Source organism: Cajanus cajan, chromosome 8, assembly GCF_000230855.2.
Source record: "Cajanus cajan strain Asha chromosome 8, NIPB_CcT2T_4, whole genome shotgun sequence".
Taxonomy (NCBI): domain Eukaryota; kingdom Viridiplantae; phylum Streptophyta; class Magnoliopsida; order Fabales; family Fabaceae; genus Cajanus; species Cajanus cajan.
The window spans coordinates 13,695,057-13,718,859 of NC_138524.1; the positions used below are offsets into that span (position 1 = coordinate 13,695,057).

Below are 23,803 nucleotides of genomic sequence, written 5' to 3' on the forward strand. Positions count from 1 at the left end.
GTAATTGAAACGGTTTGATTCACCAATTCATCAGTTGAATCGAAAAATTAATCAATTTAATTTAATTTAAAACAAGTCGATTACACAACCAATTTAACTTAAAATTTAGATCGATTAGATTACCAATTTTTGATCTCCCCAGTCTGACCGGCTGGTTCGATCTGGATTTTAAATTACTGATTGGGAGTTAAAGAGAAGAAGTGTAGGAGGCAGGGAGAGAGAGAGGATACTGGAAAATGCGGTGCATGATTCGGCGTCGGTGCATTAATTAATTCATGAAATCCACCACCACAATTCACAAACAATCATCCTTACTTTCATTTCTCTCACCATCCCCATTTAATTCTTTTTTCAAAATGCATAAAAAATTTATAACCACTCTTTTTAAATTTATATATAACAAAAATACTTTTTATTTTCTTAGTTTAAATATAAGTAAATTACGATTCAAGTCAATTTAATTTAATATTTTCTAGCCAAAAAATAATATATGTGATAAATGTGATTAAATATGTTTTTATAAATATAATATATTTTATATGAAATTGTAAAAATAAATATATTTAACTATTTTTCTTAATTTGTGTGACATTTTTTTTCTTATGTATAGGTTTAGAGGTCAAGAGTGTATCACATTAATAAATTTTAAAATAAATATCATGTTAGATTTTTAACGTGATATTAATTACTCTTTGTTTTTTATTATAACAAAAAAAAATATTTTTTTAAATATAAATAAATTTTAACTATTTTTATCTCATTTAATGATACTTTCTAGAATATCTTTTCTTTAATATATGATTTTTTTTAATTACACTACTTTTTTGATATTTATAATAAAAATAATTTAGAAATTTTTTTATAAAATTAGTAAAATTTAATGCAAATGAATAATTTTTTTAATATACATAAAATCATTTTTTTCTTATAATAGATAATAGTGGAAACACCTCTTTTTATATTTATTCCTCTTATAATATTCCTTCTATTTCTTTTTATCTATCAAATTTTCAATAAAATTTATTTTTATTTACTTATTATTTTTAAAATTTAAATAATATTAATTATTATATTATCAATTATATATTTACATTTCACCTAAATTTTAATTAATTTACATATGACAACTGATATACATTTATTATGAAACAAAAATAAAAGAGAGTATATACTAAGAAATGTTAAAATCATTCTATAAAGTATAAAAAAAAATTATTACATTTCTTGGTTTATATAAAATAAACTTAAACAACTACTATAAATGAACGAAAATCCTATTATGTAAAAAGTTGTTGTATTACATTATTTTTGTATTAAAAAATTATAAGATTAATTTTGTAAAATTATTATTTTTTTAATCTACTTATTAGTTTTTTTTTTAATATGAGTGAAATAACTTAGATCGATACATTTATTATGAGACGAAATTGGTCGATCAGAATATTTATTTTCATTCTTATATGTTATTACCATTCTTCTGTAATTAAAATTTATAAAATTTCTAAGCGAACTTGGAAGCAAACAATTTGTGGTTGATCATAAAACGCTGTTTGGTGTGTGCATATCTGTCAACTGATCAGATGTGCGAACAAGCGTAACTTGAGTAGTTCGTTTGTGTGTAAATCATCACCATTAAATTATCTTATATTCTTTAAATTGTTTATTATCAAAAATATTTTAAACCATAATTGTCTAAATAATTTTACTTTTTAGTCGCTTTAATTATGCTTGTTTTTATTCTAAATCAATTTTATGAAATCATTTATACGGCATGCTTCAATTCGAAGAATTGATCTTGCATGTCCTCGTTAATTAAGGACTTAAGGAAAAATTGTCTGTTTTCAACCTAAGGCAGTAGGGTTATATGAGCATCATTACTCATTAATTAGTCACTAGGATCACTCTAGAAAGTACTAAAAACCTAAGGTTATTTTTCAAAGCAAAACTACCTTAAATACACTACTACTATTAGTATTATTATTGTATCCCACTTATTGAACAAAGTGATTTATGATTAATGGGTTCGTATCTTTCCAATTATTAGAAAATGAATGCCTCGTGTATATGCTTGCTTGAGTTAATTAGTAGCAACATACTAGGACTTTCAAGTATAGTTTGCACGTATCATCTTTTTTTTGTTTTTGATTGAGAGCATTCACTACACGAGAGTAGTTTTTGATTGAAAAAAAATAGTTTTGCAATAATTCACGCAACTACTCGATTCAATTAGACCCTCACGACAAATTAAGCTTTACATTGAAGCAATCAATCCATGTTTAATTAATTATGTTTATACACTTGTAATATAGTCTCATTGAAAATTGAAATAAGTCAAACCGAGTGAAAGGTTCTACAGTATACCATATTAAAGCTATATGTGTAGCTTCATAAGTTTTATTTAATTTAGAATGGTTGTTAATTTTAATATGATTACAAAATGACCGTAATTTGATAGTGCTAAACTCTTTTATATATATATAAATAAATAAAGTGATAACACACTCAATCCTAATAATTGACAAAATTAACACTAATATAAGACGCCGAAACTAAATATTACTACATAAGCTTGAATTGTAATTTCATCCAATTATAGTTATTTGTCTTAAAAAAGCTTAAACAGTTGATTAGTTGAACCATACATTTATATGGTAACAACTACTCAAATTGTTCAACACCATTACAAAATTTCCTTAAAAGATGTATGTCAAAATATATAAACTTTCACTCAAAAAAAAAAAAAACTTTCTTAAATGGTCATTAACTTTTCAAACCTTCCTATAAGAAACATATTCAAAGCATGCCACCGTTTCCTTTATAGCTACGCTGCTTCATAATATTTGTCGATTATCTTTATCCTATTTTATGTCAACATTCCGTACAAAAACATAGAATTATAATTACAGTGTACCTAATATTACTACATACGTTTGAATTTACACATGAAAAAACAAAATCGGCATACTCCTCTACAATACCTGTTTCTTTCCCCCACAATTTCGTCCAATGCATAAAAAAATAATAATAATAAAAAAAGAAATGATTATGGTAAGAAAAATTATCATTAGCCAGAATTACATCTTACATAGAATTATACTACCAGATCTAAACAATTTCTGGTGATGTCCTTTGTCAATTCCAAAGATCTAAACTTATTTACACCCAAAGATGTAATTAACAGGAGATTAATTTTAATCTATCATAAAAATAAAAATTGTCCTTAGTCCTTTCCTTTCCGCTGTCTGCTTTTTTTTTTTTCTAGGTACTATATGAAAAATAAAAAAAAAATATAAAAAAAAATTAAACATCCATAGGAGGAGCGAGGTTAAGATCCAGATTTAGCTCTCTTTTGGGTTGACAATCCACCACAGAGGACGAATCGGAGTCGCTCTGAACCGGAACCGGTTCGAACCGGACAGGAAACAAGCCGGGGCGGTCCAGGAAAAACACCGGCTGAACCGGTCCCATGGGAGAGACGGGAGAAACGAGGAGCTGGTGGAGGAAGGGGAAGCGGTTGTTGGGGCGGCGCGTGGGCTCACGCTCCGGGGTGGAGGACTCCACGGTGCTGCTCTGGCTGGGGCTGTTGTTGTTGGTGGTGTTCTCGTTGGTTGCTGTCGTGTTGGGGAAGTTGGTCTTGGCTTTGGGGCCGCGGAACTGACGCGCCGCCGCATCATAAGCACGCGCAGCTTCTTCGGCGGTGTCAAAGGTGCCTAACCAAACCCGCGTTTTCTTGTTGGGGTCTCTGATCTCGGCGGCGTAACGGCCCCAGGGCCGCTTTCTGACGCCGCGGTAGTGAAGGTCGTGGCCATTGTGGGGTTTCTTGGTTTTGGCTTTTGCGTTTGCGTTTGGGTCCTTCACCATGGTGGAAGAAAGAAAGAGTGTGTGTGATGGAAGAAGAGGTGGGTGAGTATATATATATATATATATATATATATATATATATAAAAAAAATTATGCGGTGGGAGTAAGGGCGCGTTTGGGTTTTCCAGATAAAAGAATAAGAGAGGAAGATGCAGTCAAAGAAAGATGTGACGCCGCCCAAACGAAAATGACGTGTTTGTGTTTGCGTTTAGGGTTACGTGGCACGCGGGAGTTTCGAGACATGCGTGCCGGCTTTTAGTTTAACCTAATGTTAATGTTAATGTTTGATGTTATGTTACTACTTTTTTGGGCTCTTGTTCTCCACATTTACACACGCTTCTAATTTTTAATAAAATAATTTGGATAGTGATGAGTGATGACCGGGTAAGGCTGTTAACAAGTGTGAGTGTGTGTGTACTTGAATTGAATGGTTGATTCTTTGTGGAGTGAGTGGGAACGTGTGAAGGTGTGTGTACACGCGTCACTTTCTTTCTCTTGACGCGTCATTTCAGGAACCTTTCTAATCGCCTTCTGTCGCTCTCCGTTATGTAACGGAACGCGGTTCTTTTCACGGGGTTGGGAAGCGTAACGTTGCTAGAATTGTGCGGAGAAAAGGATAGAAAGTGGAAAACCGCGGTTGTTAATAAAATATTAATATTTTTTAATTTATTTATTATAAAATAATTATTTAATTTAAATTATTATTTTATTTTCCCCTTTTTTTGCCGTTGTTTTTAGCACCGCTTGGTAGTTGAAACTGGACGGCTAGATCCCGCGAAGCTGCTTACATGCAAGGCGACACATGGTGGAAAGGCCATAAAATATGGATTTTATGTCCATATATGTGAGATATCCAAAGTGTCGATATTTTTATTTAGGAAATACTAATTACTACCCTAGTTAAAAAAAGAAAAAATAATTAAAAACTGTAATGTTGCCTATTTTCATTATCTTTAATGAAACTTTTAATAAATAACTTTTTTATTAACTAGTATTTATATGGTGACTTTGTGAGTTAACATAAATGGTACAGGATTTAGTTTGAGATTGTGTTTTTTTTCTCTTGTGATTTGGATAGCTCTTATTATTATAAAATTATATTTTTGATAAATATAGCTATTCAAAAAGATACTTTAACGTTAGAATGAAATTTTTCTAGTAGATCTTTGTTAGTCTTCATTTTAAAAAATAAAGACATGAATCAAATTAAATATTAAATATGAAAATAGGTTACGTCTTAAATAGAAGTGTATAATCTGATTTGGTTAAACTTTGACCTTATTTTACTTATTTTAAAAAAAATATCAGGTTTAAACTTTGAAAAAGACCTATTCATTTAAATAGGTTGAGTTTAATCTAAAACAAAGTCATTAAATTTAATAGATTAACTTATTTATCTATATAATATAGTAATAATAAATAATATATTATATTATTAAAAATATAATTGAATAAATAATTTTGAAATTAAAAAGTTAAATTATTAATATTTTTAATATTCTCACTAAATTAAATAGTTTACTTTCCTTATTCATATAAAAAAATCAATAAATAGAAAATAAAATTTCTAGCAGCCGCATATTTTCCTACTCTCTTTTCCTTCATTCATAATTGTTTATTTATAATATTCTAAATAGAATATAAAAAATATTTAGAAAGGTTTTTGTTGATATGGTTATCTTCTTTCATTTCACTTACGCGTGAGTGTATACAAGTGTGCATGACTTATATCTCTTATGTTAGTTCTTATTTTTATTTTAAATTCTAAATTTTAATAATAATAATAATAAAGGAAACTATTTTTTTATCACAAAAAAAAATCACTTACCTATTTAAAACTAGGTCTATTGACTTGTTTAAAATTAATTTATTGGCCTATTTAACAATGTTAATGTAAAATAGATTTTTAAATAAGCTAGACTTTTAAAAGGTTAGGTCAAACCTAAAAATAGCCTCTAATAGATAATTGGTCACGCTTAGTTTTACATTTATGGAACAGGTTTGATTTGTATATTCAGAATTTTTTTTAACCTGACTTATTCTCATTCTTAGTGATGCTTTGTATGAAAATTTCTAATATGTCATTGATTACCTGTTCGGTAGTCATAGGTGTCATCATCTATCTACCATTTAAAAAAAATTACTTTTAAAATATTAATTGACAAGAATCTTTCTTATTTTATGTATAATGGTCATTTGAAGTTAGTACTTTATATGTAAAGACCAACTTTATATGTTTATCACATAAAGGGTTGACCTATAATAATACATATAAAAGATTTAAAGAAAGTGATAATCTCTTGTTGCAGGATCACTTCACTAGCACACCAGATGCATTGCATATGTTCAAGTCATAAATATTATTTCTACATCTACTCTTAATCATATAGGCATGAAAATTTTAATATTTATTTTACCTAGTTTGACCCAATATTCCTTTATTTTTTTGGTACCACTAAAGCTCATTTGCTTTCAAGTATAAAGGTCTTTTTTAATTTCCAAGGTTACTGCTCAGTGAAAGAAATTAGTAGTTGTCGTTCTAAAACTTAACATAATTAAATTTCAATGCTCATATACCAAATGATTGCCCTTGTGCATTATTAATCACCATAAGTTTGTATTTTAGTTAATTTTGAAATATTTTTTTTTCAAGAAACAAATATAAGGCTTTAAAATGAAATTAAGAGTTGACAAGAATTACTTACATATTTCTTGTATATGCTTTTTGCACACTTTATTTCTTGTACCAAGAACAAGTTAGGATAACATGTTTTCTAAAAAGAGAAACTAATTTTTGATATTCAAAATAAAAAAGTCATATTAAGCTTGAAGAACCTATTAAAAAGTAGTTGACAAGTCACTTCATCCTATGAAAGGTTGGACCGATTAACTTGTAAGAGAATAACCTCACCCTAAACATTTGCATCATTAACATTATATTCCTAGGCATGAGGATATGAGCCAATAGACGCATCAATAAACAATATGGTAATGGTATCATGTCCATGTGTTTAGGATTTAGGGTTTCAACATTGTAATTAATTATCAATTTAATTTGATTCATTATTTCCAAGTGCTCTCCATTAATGTATGACTCCACATGAATTATTGTCGTATTGTTAATCATGGTGGAATCTTACATGACTTCATGTTACTATCAATGAGTTTTTGTCCTTTTTTCCTGACTCAAACCTTTAAATCATAAGTCGCGTTTCCGTTTCTATTTGTAATAAATATTTCTTATGACGTGATCATAATATTTGTCACACTAAAAGTCGAGATGATAAGTTTACTATTTTCATCATTATAACCGTTTCCATTTTGTCACATTATTATCTTCCTTACTGGCTTCTATTTTTTTATACAATTATTATTTTACCTTTAATGTGACATTACCATCCAATCACCATGTAACAAATTCCAATATTTTGGAGTTGTATAATGTTCGAAGTTTGAATTAATTACACGATGCTTACATCTTCTACTATTGTTTTTAGCAATTGCATCACTTTTCATTAGTGGAATAGTCCAATAATGACTTTCAACATGTTTGTTTTGTTGTTTAATTTACCGTTTCACACATTTCCAAAGAGTGAATGTGGTTGAAGAAAAATGTTGCTTTCATGTTCAATGAAGGAAAAATGGTTTTATAAAAACAATATTTTTATTTTGATCTAGTTGAGGGAGAAGGGACTGGGGGACACTCACGGGTAAGATGTCCATGATGGAATTATGAAACTTCAATGCATACAAAGACATTTCTTACCTGTCATGACATGAAAATGCTATAATCCCCAAAGAAGTTCATTTTTTTTTAATTCATTTTAGATAAGTAAGTTTAGATTTAAGAAGAAAAAAAAGAATTTTATTAATTTACACACATTGTAACTTAAGGAGACAGAGGGAGAAAATTCCAATTGAGAATAGTTGTTGATAATGAAGGGATAAATTGTTTAATTGAGATGCCGATATGTTTTTTTTTCCTATTTAAAGAGTGGAATGACAATCTATGACATCCTCCTAATAGTTGGACCCATTAACTTATAGGAGAATAACTTCAACCTAAAATTTTGCATCACTAACATTAATCAATGAATTAGTCATGGGATAAGGTATTTTCCTCTACATTTTTAACATTACAAATAATTGATAATTGAATTTGACTCCTTGTTTCTAAGTTTCCCCCCTTGTAATTGGTAGGCCCCACTTGATTTGTCATCATATTGATCATGGTAGAATGTTACATGACTTCTCATTATTACTAATGAATTTGGTTCTTTTTTTCTTGACTCAAACCCTTGAATAAAAAGTTGTGTTTCCATCCCTATTTGTAATAAATGCTCCTTATAACATGATCAAATAATTTGTCACATTAAAAGTCAAGACGATAAATTTATTATTCAGGCCATCATCTTCTTTATTGGTTCTTTTTTTTTATTTATATCGTTATTGGCTATTTTCTACATGACTTTTCAATGTGAAAGAAGGGTTTTTCATCGTTACAAAAATGCACTACTGTTATTCGTATATTAGCATATAAATCAACTACTGATAATACAAATAATTATGTTTGAATTGGTGAAATCACTATTGTAGAATGCTTACAGAGATTTGTATCAGATATATGCACTATATTCATGGATGAATACCTTAGGAGGCCTACTAATGAAGATATTGAATGACTACTTCAAACGGGTAATGCACGTGACTTTCCAGGTATGTTAGGTTCCATTGATTGTATGCATTGGGAATGAAAATATTGTCTAGTCGCTCGAAAAGGACAATTTTGTTTGAGGTGATCACGACAAACCTATAATCATCTTGAGGTTTTGGCATCATAAGACTTGTGGATTTGACATACATTTTTTGGTATCTCAGGTTCAAATAATGACATTAATGTGTTAAATGCTTTGAATGTGTTTAATGACATTTTGTCGGGATAAGCTCCTATTGTAAATACACGATGAATAGAATCCAATGTAGTATAGGATACTATCTAGTTGATGAATTTTATCCAAAGTGAGTTACATTTGTGAAGACCATCCCTATGTCACAATGAGAAAAAAGAAAATTATTTGCCAACAACAAAAATCAACCAGAAAAGATAAGGAATGAGCCTTTAGAGTGTTGCAATTTTAATTTGCAATTGTACATGGACTAGCACGTGCTTAGCGTGTTAGCACATTGAAGAATATAATGTATGAATGCATCATAATACATGTGGAAGAAAATATGCACAAATGTTTTGATGATGCCAAAGTGATTATAAAACATTGAAGAAGAATCAAGGTTGAGCTAAAGCAAGTTGATGCAAGAACAAGATCTCAAGTGTTACATAGATAAGTCTTGTCAACTTAGCTAAGAATGTAAAATAATCTTTTAGAACTGCAAGTTTGTTTGGCCTTGAGAATAAGTTTTCAAAAATCTCAAATTAATCTCTTAAAATTTAAGCAAGTTTTAAATCTTTTGAAAGTAAGTAAAAATATTTTCAAAAGACTTAACAAAAGCTTTAAAGAATAGTTCTAATCATTTCTTAAAAGAGATTTGTGAAAGAAATTATTGATATGAAGTTTTCTACATAAAAGTTTTTGAAACAATGCAAAAATATGTTCTGGTAATCCATTACCAGGCCTTGTAATTGATTATCAGAACAAGGAAACTTCAAAGTTTAAATTCAGAATACAAAATGTGTTCTGGTAATCGATTACCAGGCCTTGTAATCGATTACTAGAAGAGAAAACTTCAAAATTCAAATTCAAAAATATAACGATTAAGTTATTTTAAAATTATAACTATTGTAATCGATTACCAAATCCTTGTAATCAATTACCAGTGTATCTTTTCAGAAAGAATTCAAATAGTTACACCTTTTCATGAAAAGATACAACCATGAAATTTTTATCTATAAATATGGATGATTTTTCCAAAAAGGGTGACGAACCAAAAATGTGAAAAAGAATTACAAAATCTTCTTGGCCATAATCACTTGCAAATTCTTAAGAGTTCGTTAAGGATCTTCATATTGTAATATCCACTCTTCAAGAGAATTGTTCTGAAAAACCCAATTGATCATTGGATCTATAAAAGAGAAAGAGTTTTCTCCTTGTTGGTTTTGAATCTCAACACAAGGAAAGGGAGTTTCGAGGTGTTGGAGGATTCAAGTCTTGTAAGGTTTACAAGAATAGTAGAAATCTCAAGTGAAAAACTTGAGGACTGGACGTAGGCAGGATTGACCAAACCAGTATAAAATTGAGTTTGCAATTCTTCTTTTCCTACACTTTTAATTACTTGTTATTAATTGTGATTGAGTAGTTTGCATCATCATTCATTCTTTACATACAAATTTATCTAAGGAATTGAATTTGTAAGAAAGTAATTCGGAAAAGTTTTATAAGAGGAAAATTTGGAAAACTTAATTCACTCCCCCCCCCCTCTCTTAAGTTATATGAGGGTACTTGACTAACACTACACAACATGATTTGTTGAAGATGAAAGACACACATACAATATTAATTTTGATTATGATAATGGTGGTAATGAAGTCTCAACTACCGATGTATCTAATGGTCCTCGTTTTATTTTTACTATAACATACTTAAAAGGAAGACACATCTTTGTGATAGATAACAATATCAACAACTTCAAAATGACTTGGTGGAACATATTTGACAATGTTTGAGACATGAAAATAACAAAAACTAGGTGTTAAATATTGTTATAAATAATTTATTGCTATGTATTTCTAATCTTTGTGTATTTCTTCTTTATTTGCTTTTAATATTTAATATTTTATACGCATTAAAATAATAGTGTCAATTTTTTTATCTATGTTAAAATATTATTTATTATATTTTATTAAATGAACATTTAATTATAATAATTAAATTTCTTTTAAGTTGTCAAAAAATAGTGTAAGTAAAAAATTATAAAAGTGTAAGATGCTTATAAGAACTACCAATTAGAACAAAACTTATAAAAATATAGTATGAATTTCTTAAAAGTGATGTGGTATGATTGACCTTATTTAAAGTGAAATAAAAATTTTAATAAATTATTTATAAGAACTTGCACCAAAAGTATTATAAGCTACTTCAATAAACATATGAAAATAAGTTATAAATTCCTAAAATAAATTATTGACTAAAAAAATTTGTTTTAATCAAATTAACTTATAAATTTGTCATAAAAATTTATAATTTTTTTGAAATATTTTGTCAAATGCATCGATAACATATGAAAATAGACCAAAGAATAAAGAAAGAAAGAGAAAAGTGGGAAGAGACAGAAAAGTTATGTTTGAAAAAAAACTTTTCTAATAAAATATAAGACATTTAACTCTTTAAATATTTTTTAAGACCACATATATTCTTTATAAAAGAATTAATTTCAAATTGAATAGAGCTATTGTGCACGAAAAAATATATATTCCTCTAAATATTTAACATTGTCATACTTAGGACTCATATTTAACACTACTAAATAAGATGAAACAACACACCAATTAATCCACATGTTGATTTTTTTAATGATAATTTTAACGTATTCGGCTTAACTTCTTGTTAGCAGAAGAAAAACTTGTTTTATTTTTATTTTTGGATATATAGAAACTATGTATTCTTTAGGTGCCCAAGGTATTTTGTTTGAGATCTTGGTCTTATTGCCCTTGGTTTCAAAAATCAAAATTATTTTTTATTTGATTTTCATGTTGAGGAAATTTTCATGATACTTGAGCTGTTTATTACTTTTTTTTTTAAATTTTTATTGGAGATAAACAAGTTTGTTCAGGATACTGTTTATGTGGAAGTTGGAAAAGTGAAAATCCATATATCTATCTTATTGGCATATTGATATTTGCATTTCTCCCTTTTTTTGGGCTTTCTAATATACAATATTATTTGTTTTTCCTCTTCCCTTTGCAATAAGTATCTTTTGAGGCCCATTAAAACTGGGCTATGCTTGATTTGTGAAGTATAATAAAGCTTTGGGCCTTGCAAATTCAATGCTGCCATCTTAATTGAATCTTAACAAATTCACCCTTCCAAGATCAAACTTTTGATCTAAACTCAATTTAGTATTGTGAGATTGAACTTCACATCATACCTACTTCAAATATTATTCGATCAGGTTTTTGTTTTACTTTTTATATGTGAATTAAACTTGAGAGGACTTTTTAATCTCAAATCATCCTTTGACATCTAAAGATATGAGAATAAAAAATAAAAAAAACTCTCGAGAACTACACAAACTTGAGTTACAAATGAGTTAAAACTATATACAAAGTCAATACTCAATAAAAACCTATTTATATGTTGGACCTAAGTGCACCTAGGTTCAACTCCTAACAAGTCTAACTTGACTTAGAAATAAAAAATTTCCCTAAAATATGGCACTACCTTAATGGGTAATGTTGGGAGTCAAATTCTTGACCCAATTTGGTCTCAACGCTAAGGTCCAATTACACAAACTAGTCCAAAGCTCAAAATACAAAAATAATGCCAAGGACTTAAAAAAAATATAAAATAACCCAAAAATTAGAATTAAATGTACTATTATAAAATTTAGTTCCCTCAATAAAATATTTGACTTGTTCTTAAGCTCTTCTTTATCCTCTTCCGCGTAGATCTCGATTAGGAATGTTTAGTAACACTTTTAATAACACTTTAGACTTCATTGAACATCATTTTTTTTTTTCTTTTTCAATCTAATATCTCATTTAATGTTTCTTTTCTAATTTAATGGCACAACTTACAAAATTATTGATTTTTAATAACAATTAGAAAGACATGTTCATTATATATTATTAAAATTTATAATAAATTATACATATATAAATACTATATTTGAATATATAAATAATCTCTATTATTGAACATGAATCTTTATCTTAAACAAGAGTATTTTTAGAAATTTTTTTAACTCTTTACTTAATTTAATTTTTATTTATTATAATTATTTATAAATTAAATATTAATATTTAAAAAATATCAATAAATAAAAATAACTTTTTTGCTGTAAGATAAATTATTTATATTAAATTAAAAATATTATTTATATATTTAACAATATTTATGTATGCTAATTTTAAATATAATTTATATATTTAAACATAGTATATATATATATATATATATTATAAATTTTAACTAATTTTTCTATATTAAACACAAATTTTTATTTTGCGCGAAAATATTTTTAAGAACTTTAATTAACTCTAATCTATTTATACAAAATTTAAATATAATTTATATATTTAAACATACTATTTATTTGTATATTTTATTTATTATAAATTTAATATATATAATAAATATTTAGCCTATACAATACACAAACTAAAGTACTAGTTATATTTAAAATTAGTATACATACATATTTTTAAACATATAAATTATATTTTAAATTTATGATAAATAATTATAATAAAAAAAATTATTTTTATTTATTAATAAATTATTTTAAGATATAAATATTTAATTTATAAATAATTATAATACATAAAAAACTGAATTAGGTAAGAAATTCAAAAAAATCTTATAAATCTTTTCGTTGAAAAAAAATCCCTAAAAATATTTATTCTCACATAAAATAAAAATTAGTATTTAACATATAATTTAATATATAGAAGTTAATATGAACTCATACTCTACCAATTAATGAGACTCATACTCTACCATATATATGATTTTAATTAAGGATATTTTTTTATAAACAAATTAAGTAATCCAAGAAATATTTTAGATTATTCTTAAAAAAAAAAAACTAATAAAAGTAATATTTATCCTTAGTAATAATTTTACACAATCATTTCCATTTAATTGAATAGATCTCAAAATTTTACACCTTTTTTTTTTTTTTTTTTTCTTTTCACAAATCTAGTCACCTTGGAAGAATTTTTTTAAGCATGAGTGTCACCAATTTTATTTGTTCTTCTTCCATCTCTCTCTCTTCTCTTTTTGAAACAACTAAAAAATACATCTTAGAGTGCACTTGATTCTCTCTTACTACTCTTTTTCTCAAGTTAATAATCTTCAAACATATCTTACAACTCTTTCAAATAGTGCACATTTTTCCATCCATGAATCTTTTGCAGTCATCTAATCTAAAAAATAACAAAAGGCACTCACATTCACACACTCAAACTCAAGAGGATCAATCCCATCATAGCTTGGTGACATCACATTAATAGTTAACTCCACTAAGTTCCAAGTTCCAACGTAAACAACCATTTTTAACTTTTCCTTAGCATTAACCGTTAAAGATGACGGACCCACGCACCGCTACATTTGAAAATAAGTCACGCCCATCAACGCCGTCTTTTCTCCAACGGCTCCCAAAATCACCACTCTAAAGTCTAAACCACACTCACTCGCGCAACTCATCATATCTCACATTCACATTCACATCAAATTCAGATTCAAATTCAAATTCACATTCACATTCATGGATTGTTTCTCTTCCCCCTACCACCACCGTTCGCGGACCAAGTCATCGTCGCGCTTGGCTCGCAGAGCCCACAACGGAACGGTGGAGCCTCTTCGAATTTCGCTCGACGTCGTTCCCTCGCCGGCGGAGGCCGCCAAGCCGCCGTCGCCGTCGCGGTCTCCGCTCTCTCTCCTCCGATCTCCGACGAGCTCGCTTCCGCTCAGGGACCTTCTCCTCCTCTCGCCTTCCTCCGCGCGGAGGTCCAAGGCGCGCTTCGACGAGGAGGCGCCGGAGGCCGCCGGAGTGCGGCGCCGGTGCAAGAGCCGCGCGGCGGCGCAGATTTCGTCGCCGAGGAGCTCGCGGAGGTGGCGGCGCGAGGAGAAGGAGGCGGCGGTGGATGAGGCGGTGAAACAGAAGAAGAGGAGGCACAGTGGAAGACACAGGAAGGAAAGACTGAGCTTGGTGCCTTTTCAACCTCCTTCAACTTCTTCTCCAAGTATGTATAAATGCATTGTTCTTAATTATGTTTTAATTGCTCTTAGAGATCATAAATGTGTTTTTTTAATTTGTTTAATTTTTAAGACTTCATAAATGTTATGGGATGATGCTCATATAAACTCACTTTTGCTTATTTTTGAGAGTTTAATTAATCACTTCTACATTGGAGCATTGATAGTTTAAACATCAACGCTTTTTTTTTTTTTTATCATGTTATCCAATAACGAATTAATTGTCATATTTAATAGTTTACCTCATTATCACATTATATTAATGAATTAACTGACAAATTAAAATAGTCAAGTATTACTGTAACATATATCTGGATGAAAATGCTGTACACTGATTTGGTGTACAAAAGTTTAATGATCCTTACAGTTTAGTCTTAATAATTTAAAATATTATATTTTAGTCTTTATAGTGTTTTTAGTTTCATAATTTTTACTTTTCAAGTCTCTATATGAATAAACAGTATGTATCAAGAGAAAAAAAATGGTATGTATATGAATTAAAATAGAATATTTTTAATTATAGAGACTGAAAGTATAGTTTATCAAATGGTAATTAAACTAATTCTAAACAAGTTATTGTAATTCTTATGAAAATATGCATCTAAAATTTATTTCAGTAAATTTGGAGGCTAAATTTATGATATATAAGCTCCTACATGATGGCACACTAAATATAAGAAGCCCATTGAAAGGATTAATTAATAATTAATTTAACTGAATTTTGTGGCCGAAAAGAGATTTTTGCGTTTCGTAGCTAAATTTTGTGCGACCGAATTTGGAGGCTTATTACACTCTTACTTGTTTTTGTTTATTTGATTTTATTTAATGTTATTTTAAGGCGTAGTATATAATTAATGCGTTACTTTGATTTGATGTTTAGAAACTGATGAAGAAAATGGGGTTGATCTTGACCGTGTTGGGGCGCTGATCACTGATTTGATTATGTGGAGAGATGTTTCGAAATCGACCCTTTGGTTTGGTTTGGGATGTCTTTGTTTCTTGTCTTCTTCCTTCACTAAAGGATTCAACGTTAGGTCTGGAGCTTCTCTCTCTTTGCTTCTTCTCTTTTTGTGTGTCTCTCTAAGTAGATGATGAGGCTGAGACGTTCCCATTCTTGTCATTGCAGCATATTCTCGGCCATATCACGATTGGCAATTCTCTTGTTGGGTGTTTCGTTCTTCTCAAACTCAGTTTGTCAAAGGTAATACAAGTTTAGTTTGTGATAATGTTGTTTTTCTTCTAAGCTGTCCTAGTTTTGGATTTGGATGTACTCAACGAATTTGTGTTTGTTAATGTGTTCAGAAACCAGGTTGAGAAAAGGAGTTACACCAAGCTGAAAGAAGATGACATTTTACATCTTGCAAAATTGATTCTTCCTGCGCTAAATTTTGCAATTTCAAAGACTAGAGAGCTGTTTTCGGGAGAACCGTGCATGACCCTGAAAGTAATCCTCGCAATCAAAATCTTGGTTTCTGATTGAGTGCTAAATTTCTTATAATAGCGTTTGTTCATTCCATCATATTGTATTTTAACTTTTTTGTTGCAGGTAGCTCCTTTCCTTTTACTAGGAGCGGAGTATGGGCATCTTATTACAATTTGGAGACTCTCTGCCATTGGTGAGGACATCATGAACTCTATTATGTTTAGCATTATCATTTTTTTTTCATTATATTTTAGTTCTGATTATGGATATCTTGTTAAATTGCTAAATACATGCACGAGCAGGGTTTTTTGTCAGCTTCAGTGTACCAAAGCTTTATTCTTGTTACTCTGCGCTGATAAACCAGCGAGGTATAATTCCACCGTCTTATTAACATTTGTAGGTCTATCCACGTTTTTATTTTATACTAAGGTAAGTTTTGTCGTATAGTTGAATGCTTGAAATTGCGATTGTTGGACACGTGGAGTGCTTGCACTCACAAGAAGATAGTTGTCGCTTCGGTGCTTATTACCTTCTGGAATCTATCTACCGTAAAGACTCGAATCTTCGCAGGTAATTCTCCAGTAAGCTACTTGTTTTAGTAAATTTAATTTAGTTCTGACCACCACATTCTCGTTCACAGCCTTTTACAAAAGAATACATGACTAATTAAGCATCATCAGTCTCCAAAATCGTAGCAGTAGTCTCATCTAACTTGAATATTAAAACAGTGTTTATCTAATGGGAGAATTTTACTCATCTTACTTATTTACTAGGTGGAAAGTGATCCTTAAAAGATTCATTTTGTCTTAAGGTCTGGACAGCTTAATTAACACGTAGCATGTGCAATTGCAACTTTACGACCGAGAGTTGATTCTTATGGTGTGATTTTCTTTGCAGCATTTATATTGCTTGTAATACTTAGATATTTTCGGCAAAATGTGATGCCACATGTAGAAGATGGTGAAGCACAAGCTGCGGAGAAGGAACAACAGCAGGCATTGATAGTGGTTGCAGAACCTGAGGAAGAGGAACCACAGCAAGCACTAGTGGTTGCTGAACAGCAGCGCCAATGCTAGAAACTTTGGTCATCCGGCAATTTCTTTATACTGAGCACGTATATGTATCTTGCATTCACAGATGGGTCATTTCTTTGCAGTTAGATTTACAATAAAAATGTGATTTCAAGGCAGCCAATGTTCAATATTTGCAATCAAAAGGCATTCTACAGTCATAGTCAACCTGTTGTCTAAATGTATTCATTTCTTGACACTTAGCACGAGTATGTATCTTGCACCTTGAGATGGGGCATTTCTTTGTAGCTAGGTGAAAAATAATAAATGTGCTTTCATTGCACAAATTAATTCAAGTTAGTGCAGTGCACATATGTATTAATTCATACACAGCTATTGTCAAATCGACAGTAAGAAGCTTCATATTTGCTGCCTTACCACTTCATTTCTGACTGGTGAGAGTCGAACAGCAAATTGCATCAAGAAAAATATGGCAATTGGCTTAATATTTGGATGGAGACCAAGGACCTGCCATTCTAAATTTTTTCTTTGTCTTTCAAGTTTTTTTACAACCATTGATTAGTCTCCTACTGACAAACTAAATGGTTAGAAACCTAACCAACTAACTAATTATCAGCAGCTGTAACGGCCTGCTGCAAGTTGGTGGTCGGTGAATGGTGATAGCTTCACTGATGTCACCAACAGTAATGGAGGGGTGGCTCCCACTGTGCAGTTTCTTTGTTACTTCTGCTGCACTCACCTTCATCTTCTGGTAATTTGCACCTTTGGGAAAGTGCTGCTTAATCCTAAGTGGTTTGTTCTCCATTGGCTGGTGCTCCACAAAATCTGCACCAAGTTCATGTACAATGTACAAATAATTTTGCCTCCTTCCTTTCCATCAGTTCTTCAAGTCTGCAACAGTATCAACGACAATATAGCAATTGGCTCAATATTTGCATGGAGGCCGTAAGGATCTGCCTTTCTATTTTTTTTTTTTTTTTCAAGTGTAATTGACATCAGGAAAATTGATATCTGGAGAATATGTCCATGTTGGATAACAGTAGAAAATTAAGCCAAATCAAGACAATCATCATGTCACTGAATTTCTCAATCTTTTTGAAAATAGTTATTTCTAGTGAACCATACTGTATGCGGGAATTTTCTGAATTCCAGCCTCCATTATTTCTCTCCTCAGATCAGCAGCATGATCCCATCTTTCCTTCTCTGCATTCATGCTTGACAATAACACATATTGGCCACAATGCTGCGTCTGCAATTTAAGCACATTTTTACTTATTTCTTCTCCAAGTTCAATGGCTCCATGAATCCTACATGCACCCAAAAAGGCTCCCAAAACAGATGCATCAGGCTGAAAAGGCATATTTCTAATGATCTCAGCTGCTTCTTCGATATGCCCTGCTCTACCCAAAAGATCAATCACACATCCGTAGTGCTTCATTATTGGCTCTATTCGAAAGTCATGCCACATTGACCGAAACAACTCCAACCCTTCCCAAATAAAATTTCCACGAGCACATGCTGTAAGAACTGCAACAAAGGTAATGCCATTTGGTTTCAACCCATGAAGCTTCATCTGCTCAAACATGTCCAGCGCCTTCTTTTCTCTACCATTGGAAGCCAATGAAGAAATCATTGCATTCCATGTGCACACCTCTCTGACAACCATTACTCTGAAAACATTCTCGGCATTACTCATGCACCCCATCTTCCCATAAAGATTTATCAATGAAGTTCCCACAAAAACCCCCAACCTTACCTCATTCATCAGTACATATCCATGAACTTGCTTTCCACAATCAAGAGCCACTTTTCCATCTAAGTTGGCACAAGAAGAGAGCACACATGCACAAGTAGCCTCATTAGGCTTAACCAAACCGTCCACCACATCCTCATGACTCATCATCTTCCCAAAAAACCGAATAGAGGCACCAAAATTTCCATTCAAAGCAAAACCATTCACAACAGTTGTCCATGAGATAACATCCCTTTGGGGCATGAGTTCAAAGAGTGACACAGCAGCCTCCATGTCCCCATTCATGGAGAAAGCATTCAGCATTGCATTGCAAGCGACAATCCCAACCATGGGAAGTTCCTCAAACACCCTGCGTGCATGAGGAAGGAGGTTGTTTCTCGCGTAGAGGGCAAGGAGAGTGGTGACAATAAAGGGGTCAGATAAAAGGCCACGCTTGAGGGTTTGGGAGTGGAGGGTAGAGCCCAAAGGAAGAAGGGAATATTTGAGAAGGGGAGGGAAAGTGTAACTGTTGGGTGGAGCTTGGTTTGCAAGCATGTGAGAGAAAAGGTGAAGAGCCTTGTGGTTGTGAATGTGATAGGCACTGATGAGGGCGTTGTAGAGAAGAGTAGGCATCCATTGATGTGATGATGGAGCATTTAAGTGATGAAGGAGGTGACCATTGGTGATTATAAAGGAGTGGATTTGCTTCATTTGTTTTGAAAGCTTCTTGCATCGTTGTGTAAGTTGCAACAATAACTCACCCGAGTAACTCATAAGTCGTAACACTAATAAAAAGTTCGAGACCCAATTGGGGAATTGGAGAAAGATTGTTGCTTTTGGTCTGGAATTGGGTTTTGAAACTATGAGGCTTCGAGAATCTTTACTTTGGAAAGATCGCTATGTGAAATTGTGAGAGAACAAAAAGATTGCTATTCATTCTAGAGACCCAATTGAGGAATTGAAGAAAGCTTGTTGCTTTGGGCTTGAACAAAAAGATGTCTTTAAAATGGACTTCACTTAATCACAACGTGAAATTCTGAGAGGACAGAAGTTGCCGCTCATGCTGGTTGCTGGGTCTTGAATTGCGTTTTGAAACAAGAAAAAAAATGATTTTTATTTGATTTAGAAACGGGAAAAGTTGAACATGAAACGGTGCGTTTTCGTGTTTGTTTGGTCCCACGTTTGTGTTTTGCTATAAAACCAAAAATATCACGTGTTTGGAGGGGTGATAATATTGGGGGAATGGACGCCATTGGGAATGGGGGCTGGGGGTTGTGGCAGTGGAATCCGTTACGGCAGTCTCCACGGCGTCGTAATCGCCCCAATTCCGGTTCGGCGGGCGCAACCGGTGGAGGCGGTTTCCGGTTTCCGGTGAAGCAGGCGGTGACCGCCGCCTCCCTCGCCCTCACCGGTGACACAATCGCTCAGCTCAGCAACCGTTGGAGGAAAGCAAAGGAGGGGGATGACAGTGTCTCCCAGGTGAGTAGAAAATTGTAACTTGGAGATTGTTAATTCAATAAAGGGTAGAGAGGGAGAAAAAATGGGGGTGTAAGTGTAAAGTTGTTTAATGTGTGTGAAAATTATCATACTTTCTTGTAAAGGGTGGTTAATTTTGCGTGCTACTAGTAACTTGAAAAGAATTCTCACATTTTGAGACATTTTTTTTAATGTAAAATTACAAACAATGCCTGAAGGTTCCTTAGTAACTGAATTGTGTTTGGTTTTTGCACTTTCAATAATCTACAACTCTTTATAGTGTTATTAAGTGGGAAAAAAAAAAAGGTTCATGTAAATTTTTTACACCAGTAATATCAATTTTTATGGTAATTAAAAATATATTGTAAAATGAAACTTGTTTGAAAGTTTTACTTTATCGATACATTATAGGATAAACCAATCTGTTGGTGAAGTTGTGGTGGTGGATGAGAGTTGCTGTTTTTCCTTTGCAATAATAATGCTTAGTAAAGATACATAGGGGTTTTGTTATTAACCAAAAGGGGTTGTTATAGGATGTATTGTCGAACCTACTTTCAGACCATGATTGGCTACGTGCTCTGCGAATGACTTCCTATGGATTCCTTTTATATGGCCCTGGTTCTTACGCCTGGTACCAGTGTCTTGACCACTATCTCCCCAAACCAACGGTTCAGAACCTAATGTTAAAGGTACTATGCTTCATTTACAGTTATATTCAATTTAATTTATAGGAGCAAGCAGAGTTAAGGATAGTGATGCCTTCAATGTTCTCTTTGTCTCTTCTGGCAGGTTTTACTAAACCAGATTGTGTTAGGTCCATGTGTCATTGCTGTTGTTTTTGCATGGAATAATTTATGGCAACGGAAGCTCTCTGAGCTTCCAGAAAAATACAGAAGAGATGCTCTTCCAACATTACTTTATGGTACAAACATTGTTGCCTAATTGATATTTATCATAACTTGTTGATGCATAGTTCATATGTGTTGATGATAGTCTTTTTTTCTAATTTGTCTGTGCAGGATTTAGATTCTGGATCCCTGTCAGTGTATTAAATTTCTGGTGCACATCTTCATACCCTTCAATTTAATCTTCTACTTATGTTTACTATTTTCCCTTTTTCTATTGAGTAAGTGTGCTTTTGGAAATCCCAGTAGCTAAAAAAGCGAAACATTTCCTTGCTAAGTTGCCATGAAAAATGCTCTTTTGTAAACGAGAAAGGCATTTGCATCCAGTTAGAACCATGAAAGCTTAAGCAAGAGCAATTTGAACAAATTAAATCGTAGACAAGACACCTTTGTAGAACAAGTGATTTTTAGATTTGCAAAATGCTTATATATCGTGCATATGAAGTCTTCTCTTGCTTTTGTGAATGCCAATGTCGTAAAAACCAGACTAGATTGTCAGTTTGATGGAAAACTAGTGAATAGATCATGTGTCAAGCCTTTCAACCGAAAAAAAAAAGTGGATGATCACAGAACCAGTGAAAACCAGTGGTGGAGGAACTAGTTTGAACCAATTTTTTTTTGTTTAGGGTTTAATTCAACCCAAAACATCTTTTTTTACAAAGCTAAAATCTCAATGTCAAGTTACATTTTTTTTTAGAAATATTTATTTGGTTAAAAATATATTAAATTAACACTAGTACAACCATGTTTCAACCATAGTCAGATTAATGAAACGTAAACTAGTAGCTTCACCAGTTCACTGACTACTTAGATTTCACTGATAATCTACCCTCCATCTGCAACTGGTTCTTATTAAGGTTGCTTTTCTTTTAAAATTGAATTCAAGATCAATGACATACTAGCTCTTTTTTAAGCTTTAATATTAGTTATATTACAAATGTGACTTGAATACTATGAAGCACAAACACTCTTGTTTATAGTGTTGGAGTTTCGGACACATCTTCCACTTTGACACCTCCCCAACATCGGCATGACACATGTTGGATATCCCACACTAGATTGATTAAAATAAATTATATTTTTTAGCCTTGGAGGCTTGGACACTTAAGCACATGTTTGGTAACACGTCACTTACCTTCGGACATGAAAGCAGCTCAGACTTGCTTCTGCGTCTCTTTCCTCCTTTTGACATGGAATTAAGGAGTAACGTGGATCTTTAATGCAAAACCAAACATGCACTAAGTTGATACTTCCATATAGCTAGGACACCTGAGCCCAATTCCATATGCATGGACACTTCAACGACGCCAATAATACTTTAAAAAATTATCATTTCTTATTTAAAATTCGTAAAGTTTCAGCTTAAAATATAATATAGAATACTTAAAAGTAATCTCTTAGTATTTATTTTGAGGTTCATTATCATAGAAAAGAAAATAAAACTCAGCAAGTTGTAATGAGAGGATGAATATATCTTGAAAGTTGAAAGATATAATTCATCTTATTTTGAATTTTTTTATGAAGACATAAAGTGATTATGTTGTAAAATAATGGCTTTAATTTTTTGCAAGGCTTACTTTATATATAATTGGTGTCCTGGGGACCACTATTTTGGACATTAGCTGCGTGAGAGTTTCGATGTTTTGTTTGGTGTCTGGATTAGAATCATGTTCCATAGGTTGGATATGATATTTTGCTCCTTTGTATGATGGTTGCAGTTCATAGACAATCTTGCGTGTTAATTATTATCAGTTTGATTTTGAAGCATATAAGTATACCTAATTCTTGTTTTATTGGATAAAAATAACAGTTAACACTGTACTTTTTAAATCCTTTGATGGGGATGTTATTTAGGGGGACTTGTGATCATGTTGGTATAACATCTAGCTTTCAAATATCTCAAATTCTCAATGATCATCTAATTATTTATGGTTTGAATTGTTCATATGTGAGTCTTACATTCCTTGGCTATTTTTATGGTGGATGTATAGGGTAGTGCCACTTCAAGCTCGAGTGGCTTTCATGTCAATGGGTTCAATATTTTGGAATTTCTACCTGTCATCAACAATGATCAAGTAAAATGCATGGTCTACCAGGAATTTTTACACTAGGTATGTTATGAATACGTGATTATTTTTCGCCTTTAATAATTTGGTTAGTTACAAATTATAACATCAAGCCTTGTCTTTGTAGATTAATAAGTTTTGGTTGAGGAAAGTTGTGGGGGATGAGTTATGACTTGGTGTGCTGTGCAGGAAATATGATATCAAAGAACAATTGCATTTTTCCTTCATTTCTGACAATTGTAAAATTTATCTTTCATATGAAAAGTTATAGTGTAGGTGCTAGCTTTCAAGAAGGAATAATATTTTTTGGGATAATTTGTGTATGTTGTTTATTTTTTAATGCATAAGCAACTTTACTTATTTCAGAGTTATTTATTT

The 23,803-nt window shown here is 31.5% G+C and overlaps 4 protein-coding genes across 4 annotated transcripts; 2 read left to right on the forward strand and 2 right to left on the reverse strand.

The window, feature by feature from the left end:
- Nucleotides 1–3,043: 3,043 nt before the first annotated feature.
- On the reverse strand, nt 3,044–3,907 carry LOC109806362 (ethylene-responsive transcription factor 9). Its single transcript, XM_020368735.3, has one exon. It carries the CDS (start codon nt 3,859–3,861, stop codon nt 3,301–3,303), a length of 561 nt encoding a protein of 186 aa, XP_020224324.1. The 5' UTR covers nt 3,862–3,907; the 3' UTR covers nt 3,044–3,300.
- Nucleotides 3,908–14,135: 10,228 nt separating this feature from the next.
- Nucleotides 14,136–17,670, forward strand: LOC109805597 (reticulon-like protein B17). The gene is made up of 8 exons (XM_020367748.3): nt 14,136–14,779; nt 15,673–15,826; nt 15,919–15,993; nt 16,095–16,236; nt 16,339–16,408; nt 16,518–16,583; nt 16,663–16,785; nt 17,113–17,670. Exons 1-8 carry the CDS (start codon nt 14,302–14,304, stop codon nt 17,289–17,291), a joined length of 1,287 nt encoding a protein of 428 aa, XP_020223337.1. The 5' UTR covers nt 14,136–14,301; the 3' UTR covers nt 17,292–17,670.
- A 534-nt stretch (nt 17,671–18,204) lies between these two features.
- LOC109805596 (Tetratricopeptide repeat (TPR)-like superfamily protein) lies at nt 18,205–20,043 on the reverse strand. The gene has a single exon (XM_020367747.3). The coding sequence runs from the start codon at nt 19,750–19,752 to the stop codon at nt 18,358–18,360; it is 1,395 nt and encodes a 464-aa protein (XP_020223336.1). The 5' UTR covers nt 19,753–20,043; the 3' UTR covers nt 18,205–18,357.
- A 149-nt stretch (nt 20,044–20,192) lies between these two features.
- LOC109805598 (Peroxisomal membrane 22 kDa (Mpv17/PMP22) family protein) lies at nt 20,193–23,785 on the forward strand. Its single transcript, XM_020367749.3, has 6 exons — nt 20,193–20,457; nt 20,988–21,143; nt 21,244–21,376; nt 21,474–21,513; nt 23,351–23,470; nt 23,553–23,785. The coding sequence occupies exons 1-5, from the start codon at nt 20,221–20,223 to the stop codon at nt 23,436–23,438; spliced, it is 654 nt and encodes a 217-aa protein (XP_020223338.1). The 5' UTR covers nt 20,193–20,220; the 3' UTR covers nt 23,439–23,470; nt 23,553–23,785.
- The last annotated feature ends 18 nt before the right edge of the window (nt 23,786–23,803 follow it).